Raw genomic sequence first — 11,999 nt, forward strand, 5'->3', positions numbered from 1 at the left:
GCGAGTTCAAGACCAGCCTGGGCTATAAGGTAAGCTCAAAGCCAGCCTGAACTGCATAGCAAGACCCTGCCTCAAAAAGACCAAAAAAAAAAAAAAATTATAGAAAGGACTGGGGAACTAGCTCAGTGGTGGAGTGTGCCTGGGTTCAATCCTCTGTACTACAAAAGAAGTAAGAATAGTGAAAGGGAAAAGCGCATATATGCAAAAGAGAGAGTGTGCTTTTCTTGAGTACAGCTTTGTCCCCCGCTGTCCACTCAGGACCTCTGTTTATATCAGATCTCTTTCCCAGTCTTGGATGGAGAAAGTGCCTGAGAGCAGAGAGGGTACAGTTGGGGATTCCTGACTGGCTGTGGTGCCTCTGTGCTTACTCAGGTTAGGGTTGTCTGCTTGGCACAACCCAACCAGCTGCTGTGTGACAGAGAATACGCCTGGCCTGATGAGACAACTTCTCCATCTTGTCTCTCTGTTGAACGGTGGAGTCCCCACTTCATGGGGTGACCTTACACCAATGCTCCTGGTGCTTACCCCTGTGGAAGAGCCTGCTTTCTTCAGGACTCTGGTTTTGAGATCAATACCTAAGTATTCACTGTAGCCCACAGGGCTGGGGAACAAGAAGCTTTTTCCCCTTTGTCTCCTCCCCATACCATTTTTTGGACCTTTATTTGAGATGGGTTCTCACTATCTAGTTCATACTGACCTTGAATTCACTATGTAGCCCAGGCTGGTGATCCTCCTGCCTCAGTATCCTAAGTGTTCAGATTACAGGCATTTAAAAAAAAAAAAAGAAAAAGAAAAAAAGAGAGATTACCGGCATGCACTACCATGCCAGCTGCACTTTTTAAAAATCATATATTTTTTTAACCTTTTTCCTTCCCCACATTTTTTACTAGTACATATTGGCTGTACAAACCAATGGGTTTCATCTTGGTAGACTTGAACATGCATGTAACAGACTTTAATCACCCCCCCCATGAGCCCCCTTGTCCCACTTCCCCCCAGTTTCACATTTTTTTTCTTTCAATGTGTGTATTTTGGGGCCAGGGACATAGCTTAGTGGCATAAGCGCCTGCCGGGCAAGTGCAAGGTCCTGAGTTCGATTCCCGGTACCAAAAAAAAAAAAAGTGTATATTTTGATCATATTCATCCCCTGTTACCCACCCTCACACACCCCCACCTTGTCCCCTTCCTCTTGTCTGGTAAGTCTCCCTTCTATGTCCTTGTCATCTTTTTCTTTTTTTCATCATTTTTTAGATTCCACATATTAGGGAGAACATGTGATATTTGTCTTTCTGAGTCTGGTGTGTTTCACTCTACATCATAGTCTCCAGATCCATCCATTCTTATGCAGTTGACTGAATTTCATTGTTTTTTATGGATGAGTACACACGCACTCCATTGTGTGTGTATATCACATTTGCTTTGATCCATTACTATTGATGATCACCTGGTTGGTTGCGTATCTGGCCATTGTGATCTATGTTGCCGTAGAAGTGGGTGTGCAGGTCTCCCTATAGTATGCTGACCATAATCTCTTCACATGCATACCAATGAGTGCTATAGCTGGTTCACAGGTAGCTCCATTTATAGTTTTTTTTTAATTTTAAAAATTTATTTATTGAAATCGATTTTATTGGTACATTTTAGATACACATAATGATCGCATTCATCATAAAGAATTTGTAGCTGTATATGATATCACTAACTTTTCATTTATAATTTTTTTGAGGAACTTCTCTACTGATTTCCATCGTGGCCGTACTAATTTACATTCCCACCAGCAGTGCAGAAGGGTTCCTTTTTTCCCGCAGCCTCCCCAGCATTTATTTTTGTAATCTTGATAATAACCATTTTGATTGGGGTGAGATGGAATCTTAATGAGTTTTGATTTGCATCATTTCCCAGAACTAAACTTTTTATTATGAGGTTGTTGTAGATTCACATGCAGTTGCAAGAAGTAATGTAGACAGATCACATTTACCCTTTCTACACTTTTCCTTTGTGGTTACATCTTTCAACACTCCAGTATAATATCACAAGCAGGATGCTGACATTGACAATACATACAAATAATTTTTCGAAACCAAATAGTACAAAGAAAAAAACCAGTGACAAAATGGATACCAGTCTCTGCCTTTGCCACAATTCTGCTGCCTATAGTTTGTTTTTGTCTTTTTGAGACAGGGTCTCACTATGCAGTTCAGGCTGGCCTTAATCTCATTTTGTAGCCCAGGCTGGCCTTGAACTCGCAATGATCTTCCTGGATCCTCCTGCCTCAGCTTCCCTAGTGCTGGGATTACAGGCATGTTCCACCACACCCGGCCTTGCTTATAGTTTTCATTTTGAACTCTTGAAGTCTCACTTTGTGGCTGGTCTGTAGCTTGTTGGCTCAAGAGATCCTCTTGCCTCAGCCTTCTGAATAGCTGGGCAGTTGTGACTACAGGCATATACCATCACACCCAGCTCATTTTTCACTCCTGTAGCTGTTCCTCCTGTATTTTTTCCATGATTCTGAGTAAAAATGCTTATAATATTCTTCGTTGATTTTGATTGTAGGAGATATTTACTCTTATGCCATGCTGTTTCTTTTCTGTTTTTCCACTGTAATTATATGCTTGGCTTGCTTGCTTTATTTTACTGGGGATTGAACCAAGGAGTGCTCTACCACTGAACTACATCCCCAGCCTTTTCATTTTGAGATAGGGTCTTGCTGAATTACCCAAGAGGGGCTCAAACTTATGATCCTCCAGCCTTAGTCTCCTGTGTAGCTGGAATTCCAGATGTGCACCACCATTCTTGGCTTATAGTATGCCTCAATTTTAATCAAATCAAGAGTAATTGTTTACATACTTATAGCTTTCATTTTTTTATCTGAGTTTAAGTGACCTGCTATGGAATGATCAAATATATTAATCTTATCAAATCTATTTTTTGTTTCTTCTAGGCTTCCCTAATTTTTTCATTTGTTTTTGGTTTTTTTGTGTGCCTATCCTCATCATTTTGCTGTGTCCGGAGTAAGATTTATTTTGTACTGTCATTACTTTCTGAATGGCAAATACATCAGATAATCATTTGGTTCCATTTTATCCCTGGAGCCCTGACCTCAGAACTTTCTGTTCTTTGGCTCCGTAGTTGGTTAACTTTTGGGTCTACGCCTCCTCTTTCATCCTGCAGTTTCCCCTTTCCTGGTTGCATCTTGTTTCTTGGTCTCATATTTTATTCTTTTTTCATTTGTACTGCATTTTGCTAAGCATAGATTTCTATATTTGAAATAATTCTACCTCAGAGTTTTTACAGCAATGTTATTCTGTTCCTTCTCAGTCCGTTTAGCTCATCTGTTATGTTGTTTTTGTCCTTCCTGGACATTTTTAGATAATCTCCTTTCCAATTTAAAAATTTTTCAGTGGTATGTTTGGTGTGTGTCCATTGCTTTAATTCATGATGTTGGGTGCTTGATGAATTCTTTAATCTGAAGGCCTGTGTTCTCCATTTCTAGGACTTTTGTGGAGGGGAGTTGAAACAGGGTCTTACTATGTAGTTCAGGCTATGTAACCCAGGGTGGGCTCAAACTCTTGGCAGTCCTCAGCCTCCCAAGTGCTGGGATTACAGGTGTGTAGCACCACACCTGGCCATAGGACATTTTTTATTTTAATGCTAGGCATTGAGACCAGGGCTTGCTCCATCTTGAGAAGCCCTGTATGTACCTCAGGCCCCATCTATGGATTTTTCTTTTCTTATGTTTTTTTGTCCTTCCATTCTCCACACTTAGTAGTGTCTTTCTCTAGCATATTCCTAGCAGTCTGGTCAGATCTCCTAGAAGCACTGATGGTGAACCATTCAGAGCTGTCAGTGATAACAGACAGCCTGCTGCAGCACACATGCCATAGGTTCGCTACCATTGGCTGGAGGAAAAGTTGGCATTTTCATTTTGTAAAGAGCAGATAGTAAATATTTTAGACTGGAACTGTGTTGCAAGTACTTTGATATGTACTTGGTGAGTATATAAGCAAATGTGCTTTGTGTTCTTCTAATAAGACTTTATTTACAGATACAGCCATAGTGTGCTGACTTCTTTCCTGGAACAATTTTCTTACATTTTCTCTCCTTTTTTTTTTTTTATTTTTTTTTTTTTTTTTTTTTTGGAGACAGGGTTTCACTATGCAGTTCAGGCTGGCCTTGAACTCACTTTGTAGCCCAGGCTGGCCTTGAACTCCCAGCAATCCCCTGCTTCAGCCTTCTGAATGCTGGGATTACAGGTTTGCAGCCACCATGCCTAGCCTTCCTCTTTGTTTCATATCTGAGAAATTTCCACAGCTTTGATATGTTGAAGCTCCTGATTTGCATGTGCCCCCCCGCCAACTGTGCCCTGTGCTAGGGTTCCAGTCAAAGGCCTCCTGCATACTAGGCAAGTGACCTAACATTGAGCAATACCCCAAGATAGAATTTTTACTTTTTAACAGTTTTTATCTTCTGATTGTTCCTTTTTCAAAGCATTCTATTCTTGTTTCATTTATAATGATAGTGCTTTTCTCTTTGAGGATATTAATTATAGCCTTTTAGAAATCCTTTTATTGACTGTCTTTTGTGCTTTTTTTCCATGTGTATTTGTATTTGAATTTGTTTATACTGGGGATTAAACCCAGGGAGTGCAAGGCTACATCCCTAGCCTTTTTTGTTACTTTACATAGAGACAGGGGCTTGCTTAATTGCCCTGGTTGGTCTTGAGCTTGAAATCCTACTGCCTCAGCCTCCCTGGTACCTGGGATTACAGGTTTGCTACTGTGCTGTCTTGAGCTTGAAATCCTACTGCCTCAGCCTCCCTGGTACCTGGGATTACAGGTTTGCTACTGTGCTGTCTTGAGCTTGAAATCCTACTGCCTCAGCCTCCCTGGTACCTGGGATTACAGGTTTGCTACTGTGCTGTCTTGAGCTTGAAATCCTACTGCCTCAGCCTCCCTGGTACCTGGGATTACAGGTTTGCTACTGTGCTGGCTTGAATTAGCATCCTTTGTTAGGGGCTTTCTTTAATTATCGGGAGATCCTTGTGTGTTGTGGATTCTCACTTAGGAAAAGGATCCTTCAAAGTTGCTTGGAAGCTGTTTGCATAGATGAGCTTCAAGTTGAAATGATCAGACAGCTTGTTAGACAACTCCAGATGACAGAATTCTTTTCCTGGTAGCTGTTCACTTTCTCCAGATAAGAGTGCTCTATTCTCTTGCCTGTGGGAAGGGATACAAGCCTGGATATGAATGTAGTGTAAGACAGAACAGGGAGAGTAGGGTAGTGATTGTAATTGTGGAGCATTTGGGTTTTCATTTCTTTCTGTGGTTTTTTTTTGTTGTTGTTATTTATGTTTTTTTTTTTTTGAGACAAGGTTTTGTTATGCCGTTCAGGCTGGCCTTGAACTTACTTTGTAGCCCAGGCTGGCCTCAAACTTGCAGGTACCATCCTGCCTCAGCCTCCTCAGTGCTGGATTTCTTCCTGTTTTACCCTTTTGTCTCACCTTACCTTCCAGGGTATGGGGTTCCTGAAGGTGAGTTGTTTTTGTCTCTCAGTCAGTACTCCCTAGGCCCTACCTTCTTGCATTTGGCCAAGTCAGCCAAGTCCTCTCATTTGCTTTTTCTGCCAAAACAGGTTAAAATCTCTGGCTGCTGGATGGAGTGGAGTCATTTTTGAGTTAACTACCAGTCCATCATGTTAAAGTGGAACTTCAAGATTTATTTTATCTGAGTATAATGATGCACACCTGCAATCCCAGCTACTTGTGAGGCTGAGTCAGGAGGATTGTAAATTTGAGCCCAGTCTGGGGAACTTAATAAGATCCTTCCTCAAAATATAATTTTATTTTATTTTTTGATACAGGGTCTTGCTATGCAGTTCCGGCTGGACTCACTATGGAGCCCAGGCTGGCCTCAAACCCTAGCCTCCTGTCTCAGATTCCCGATTGCTGAGATTATAGGCATGTGCCACCCTGTCCAGCTCAAAATATAATTTTTAAACAAGGGCTGGGGTTACCTTGCATATGTGAGGCTCTGGGTCCAGTCCCCAGTATGTGGCGGGGGTGGGGAAGAGAGAGAGAGAAAAGGGGGAGGAAGAAATTGATTTTGAGCATCTTTTGATAAATGAATAGTAGAAACAGTTATGTGCAGCTAGATTGTTTGTGATATTGTACCTGATCAGAGAGGCCTTTATCTGCATCTGATTATAGCCTCTTATTCTCTGAGACCAAGGCTTTTGCTGAAGCTCTGCTCTGAGCCTTGCTAGAATGGCCTTTGCTGCTCTGCTGGTGGCGGTGTGGACTGCTATGTCTAGTGTGTGCCTCCAGATCATGTCCACACTTGCTTCTTACCACAACCAAAGCTGCTTTGGCATTTTGGGTACTTGTTACAGCAGCACCCCCAACAGCACAGACGTCTGTCCTAGTCTATGTGGGCTCCCTCTCACTTTCCTATAAACAGTGTATACTCAAAAAAAGGCTGAACCAGGGCTGAGGTGTGGCTCAGTGGTAGAGCACATACTTAGTACGCCTGAAGCCCTAGGTTTAAGCCCCAGCACAAAAGAAAATGAAGTCATATGATGTGGAGCCATGTACACCAGAGAGTAAAGAACTCCCATGTCCCACTCCAGCAGTGATTAACATCCAACTTTTACATTGCCAGTCCTTGTGTATATATATGGAGGCATACAGACACGTGTATGTGCACAAACACACACACACACTAGCCCTACTTTTTTTGGATACTGGCATTTGAACACAGGACCTTTATACTGAGCTACATCCCAGACCACCTCCCTTTATTTTTAATTTTGAGACAAGGTATTGCTAAGTTACACAGATTAGCCTTGAACTTGTGATCCTCCTGCCTCAGCCTCCCAAATTGCTAGGATTATAGGTGTGTGTCACCATGCCATCATTACTTTTTCTTCAGTTTTCCGTATCCATTTCATTTCCTTCAGGTCCCCAGGAAACCTAGAGAAGAACCGCTATGGGGATGTCCCCTGCCTGGACCAAACTCGAGTGAAGCTGACAAAACGAAGTGGCCACACTCAGGTAGACAGATGCAGTCTTGTTTGGAGCACTGTGGGGGAAGTAAACTTTTTCCAAAGTGAAATATACTGATATTGTAATACATTGGTGGTAGACCTATGGCACCTGTGCTGTAGCAGCCGCACAGAACCCTCTCTGTTGGCTCTCAAGCCAAGTCACCGAGCAGCCCAGCATAGGATAACAGCGCATGTTGGGACCATATACATGGTTGGGAAGGAGTACCAGTGCCCGGTGATGGTGTCACAAGCCATGACTCATTAGCTATGACCTGTCTGAGCTTTCACATGGCACTTGGCTTCTAAAAGGTTTGCCATTACTGCAATAGCATGGAAAAGGACCCTGAGCCAGGAAGGTGATCCTAGATGCCCAATAGTACTGAGTCACAAGTAAATAGAAGTGACTTTTTTTTTTGTACTAGGAATTGAACTCAGGGCCTTCACACTGAACTATATCTGCTCACCATTTTTAAAATTTTAATATACCTTCTTACCAAGCTGGCTTTGAACTTGCCATATTCCTGCTCAGCCTCCCAGAGTACTGGGCTCACAGGCATGTACCACCACACCTGGTTTATAAATGAAATATTTTATGTGAATGCCCACAGTACAAGGTCTGGTATATTGTAGGTGCTAGTAAATGTTAGATTATTTCTGCTTTTCCAGCTTTGTTATAAAGGCATGATCAAGCCAGGCATGGTGGCACACACCTGTAATCCCAGCACTTGGGAGGCAGAGACAGGAGTATTGCTGTGAGTTTGAGGCCAGCCTGGGCTACATAGTGAGTCCAGACCAGTCTGAACTGCATAGCAAGACCTTGTCTCAAAAATGAAAAATAAATAAATAAAGGCATGATGACATGGTCCAGCTCAGTTGGCACAAGTTTATATGCATGTGGACAAGGCAACTTTGATTTTAAGTGACTGATTTTTCCATCTATGTCTGAAAAAATTTGTGGACACCTATTGGATACATAAACATGTAAGGCTAGAGATGAAACAGCCAGATGACTATTTCATTTAATGTATCAGTTTGATATCTGTACTGTTAAAAAACACATATGTGTCAATATTTAGCGAAACTTTTACTCTTCACCTGTAACATCAGTATTTCAGCCATCATTTGAACCACTTTTAAAATCAGTCTAACATGGTTTTGCTGTGGACATTGTCTTTATTTTAAGTATCACAGTGTTGTCACTGGCAAGTATTCTAAATCAGAAAACTGTATTAAGATAATATTAGGGCAGTTTTTAATTTTCATTCATCTTGCATCTCAGGCATCCTCTATATCAAAATCATTTACTTATCCCTTTAAAAAATTCTCTTGAAATATAACTTTTTTATAGCCACCTCTAAATTTAGAATTTTGAGATAAACATCTTAATAGGCATTGCATTTCTTTATTTCTTTTTGCTATGCCAGTCCTTTCTGGTGACCTATAAGCATCAAAAAGTATTGATTTGGGCCAGGGATACAGCTCAGTGGCACAAGTGCCTGCCTGGCCAGTGCAAGGTCCTGAGTTCAATTCCCAGTTACCAAAAAAAAAAAAAAAATATTGATTAAGGTTGCTATTTCAAAGTAAACAAATTTAAATTTTGTCTCTATAACATGATACCCATTTGTTATATCCCCCTGTTCATTCTCTTGGGGATGATTTTTGGAGAAATCATTGCCTTGTATTTGGCCATATATAATATGAAGTTTGGTACCCTAAGATCATAGTTTTAATTTCTCTTGACGAGGATGCTTGCAGAAGGTTTCCATGCAGGAGTGTTAGCTCAGTGTTTGGCTAAGACCTGAGATTGTCCTTGTACATGCTGTGAAAGATGGAGTTCCCTGGTTGGGTTGTGTTCATCTGTTTTGTTGACTGCTCTGTGTCCACTCTGTAGAACTGTGACTGGCATATAATAGACAGAAAATACATAAAGAAGTAAATCCAGAGACCAGGAAACTATTCTAGTTATCCTGTAGTTCATCTGAATATCTTTGCCTGATTTGTGGTCTCTTACTGCAGAAACCGGCAAAGCTTTTATTTCCACAGTAAAATGAAAGATTCAAGTGTGGTTTGGTTTGGTTTTTTGGACATTACTTAGTTTCAGGCACAAAATACTCCAACGGTATTTCTACTTTTGGAAGTATTCTTTCTCACTTTGTTCCTTGACATTTATTTTAATTAACAAATAAAATTGTATATATTTCTGACTTACAGCATAATGTTTTAAGATATGCATACAAAAATACTTGTATGTTGTGGAATAGCAAAATCAAGCCAGTTAGTTTATGCATTGTGTGCACACATTTTCAGAGCTGTTCTGTTTCCTAAGGGCTTTGATCCCCTTGGTAAGGGCTGCTTCTTAGTGGTTCTCAAGGCCTAGGCCCCTCATAAACTCTGTCCCCCAGAACCATCATTGCAGACTATGATTTCCACAAAGGAGTTTGAGGAGAGGACACAAACAGTCTATAGCAGCAGTTTGCCCTTAGGCTGATACTTTGTCTCTGAGGTCATTTTCTGTTTTAATACATGATGATCGCTCTGAAATTGCTGATGTAAATTCTCAGAGACAGGTGCTGTCAGAGACAGGGTACTGAAAGCTGATATTCTTCATGATAAATAATAGTAAGTCTCTTTTATTTTTTTTAATTTTTAAAATTTAAAATTTTTTTGTTCCTTTGAGACAGGGTCTCACTGTGTAGTTCAGGCTTACTTACCTTGAACTCAATGTGTAGCCCAGGATGGCCTCGGGCTCCTGTTGATCCTTCAGCCTCAACCTCCTAAGTGCTGGGATTACAGACATACGCCACTATTCCCAGCTAAGTCTCCTTTAAAGAGGTGACATTCCTTTCCAAGTATGGAGGCAGCTCTTGGGGTGACTGCTTACACGTTCGTTGTGTGACAGTGTTGATTCTTAGAAGAAGGGACTCTTCTGTACTTTTCTGTGGCCTGTCCTCGAGGGTGTACACCCACGTGGGCTAGGCTGAGACGTGGCTGCCTGCAGGTGGCTGGGCGAAGAACCCTGGTCAGGGAAGGTGAGCTCTAGCTTGCCAGGTCTTCTGAGGTCACCCAGTGGCTCAGGGATGTTGTCACACCCGGGTGGAGCATTGATGCCAGGAAGTCAGTACCAGCTGCTGGGAGAGGAGTGTGGAGCAGGAAAGTCACGGCTGAATATATAATGGGTGCTCAGTCGGGAGATGGGCTGGCTGAAAGGGAGACATCTCAGCAACACGGCTTTGACCACGTTTGACCATGAAGCAGAACGGTCCTAGGGGGTGTGGCCTGGGGATAGACAGTTTTGACTGCCCCCAGGTCTGAGGACCCTCGAGGAAGAAGGCACTAGATGCAGGAAGGATCCACTCTGACCTTTGCAGAGTAGGGTAGAATATGGCTTTTCCCTGGCATGCCATGGAGGCTTCCTTTTCTAGTTTTAGATAGGGTCTCATTATACAGTTCAAACTGGCTTTGAACTCACTGTGTAGCCCAGGCTGCCCTCAGACTCAAGGTGATCCTCCTGCCTCAGTCTCCTGAGTGCTGGGATTACAGGGGTGCGCTGCCATGCCCAGTATCTGTGGAGACATCGTGTTTCTTATCTGATGCCCCTCCACACTCTCTTCTGTTCAGTAACTGCCTCTATTCATTCCATTCTTAGCTACCCACACTGAGACTTGAAACTCTATCTCTGCCATCATTTCTTTCTTGGGCAGCCAAGACTAAAGGATATTGGCCAAGACCTTGTAAGTTTAATGAGAGTGATGTTAAGTGAATGAGACTGAGGACGTGGGAACAGGGAAGAAGACTCTGCGAAAGGGTTCAGGAGCTCGCCTGGGCTCCCTGAGCTGGTGGGAAGCCCTGTGTGAGTTTAGGTGACAGTGGAAGTTGGACACTGGCCTGCTCTGCTGCTGTGCTGACAGCAGCAGCTTCTGCCTTCTCATCTCCATCTTCTGTGAGCTACAAGGCGGATGGGTGCTTCTGCCCAGGCTATGGGTCTGCCTCGCATTGGCCCTCTGCTATAGTGCTGCAAGCCCTGATAGATTCTTTCTGTTTTTTAAAATAACAGCTTTATTGAGATATAATTCACATGCCATACGGTCCAATCATTTCAAGTGCACAAGTCAGTGAATTTTAATATAGTCACAGATCTGTGCAGCTATCATCACAGTTGACTTCAGACTATTCTTCTTATCCCAAAGAGAAACCTGTACCCTTGGCCGTCACCCCCATTTCCCTCTAACCCACCCTAATCTATTTTGTTTGGGTGGTTTGTTGCTTTGAGGAGCTGGAGATCAAGCCCAGAACCTTGTGCGTGGTTGACAAGTATTCCCCTGAAGAGCTGTGCCTGTGGTCCCTGTTTTCTCTCTCTGGATTTCCATATGAATAGAGTAATAATTGATCCATGTTGTGACAAATATCAGCACCTCCTCGCTCCTTGCTATTGCCCAAGGATCCGTATATGGATATACCACATTTTACTCATGCATTTGTTGAAGAACTTGGAGTTATTTCCATTTTTTAGCCATTGTGAACAATGCCGCCATGAATATTGGTATACTTAGTCTTGTACAGATTTATGTAGTCCTTTTCCTTGGCAGTGGGATTGCTGGATCATATGGTAATCCTGGTAGTCTTTGGAGGGACTGCCAGTCTGCTTTCCAGAGTGACTGTATTTTACATTCCCAGTAGCATATATGAAGGTTCTGATTGCTCCAAATCCCTATCAAAACTTGTTGTTATCTTTTTTTTTTTTAACCTGGAGCTGTTCTAGTGGATTTGAAGTGGTGTCTGTTGTGGTTTTGTGTGTTTCCCTGGTATCGAATAATGTTAATCATCTTTCTGTGTGCTTTGTGGCCACCTGTAAATATATGGAAAAATGACCTTTTTGCTCAATGTCAAGTTGGATCATCCCTTAATGAATTGTAAGAGTTACTTTTGTACTGTAGGTACAAGGTTTTTTTGTTTGTTTG

General features: G+C 42.2%; 1 protein-coding gene across 1 annotated transcript in view; it reads left to right on the top strand.

Annotated features, from left to right (window-relative positions):
* The window catches only part of Ptpn9 (protein tyrosine phosphatase, non-receptor type 9), a gene marked incomplete at its 5' end in the record, with an annotated part of 70,636 nt that overhangs the window by 49,877 nt on the left and 8,760 nt on the right, over window positions 1-11,999 (top strand). Inside the window, 1 exon segment of the mRNA XM_005393506.2 lies at window positions 6,955-7,048. Coding sequence (XP_005393563.1) covers window positions 6,955-7,048 — 94 coding nt within the window.

This window comes from Chinchilla lanigera, unplaced genomic scaffold (genome assembly GCF_000276665.1).
Source record: "Chinchilla lanigera isolate Chin_1 unplaced genomic scaffold, ChiLan1.0 scaffold00049, whole genome shotgun sequence".
NCBI lineage: Eukaryota > Metazoa > Chordata > Mammalia > Rodentia > Chinchillidae > Chinchilla > Chinchilla lanigera.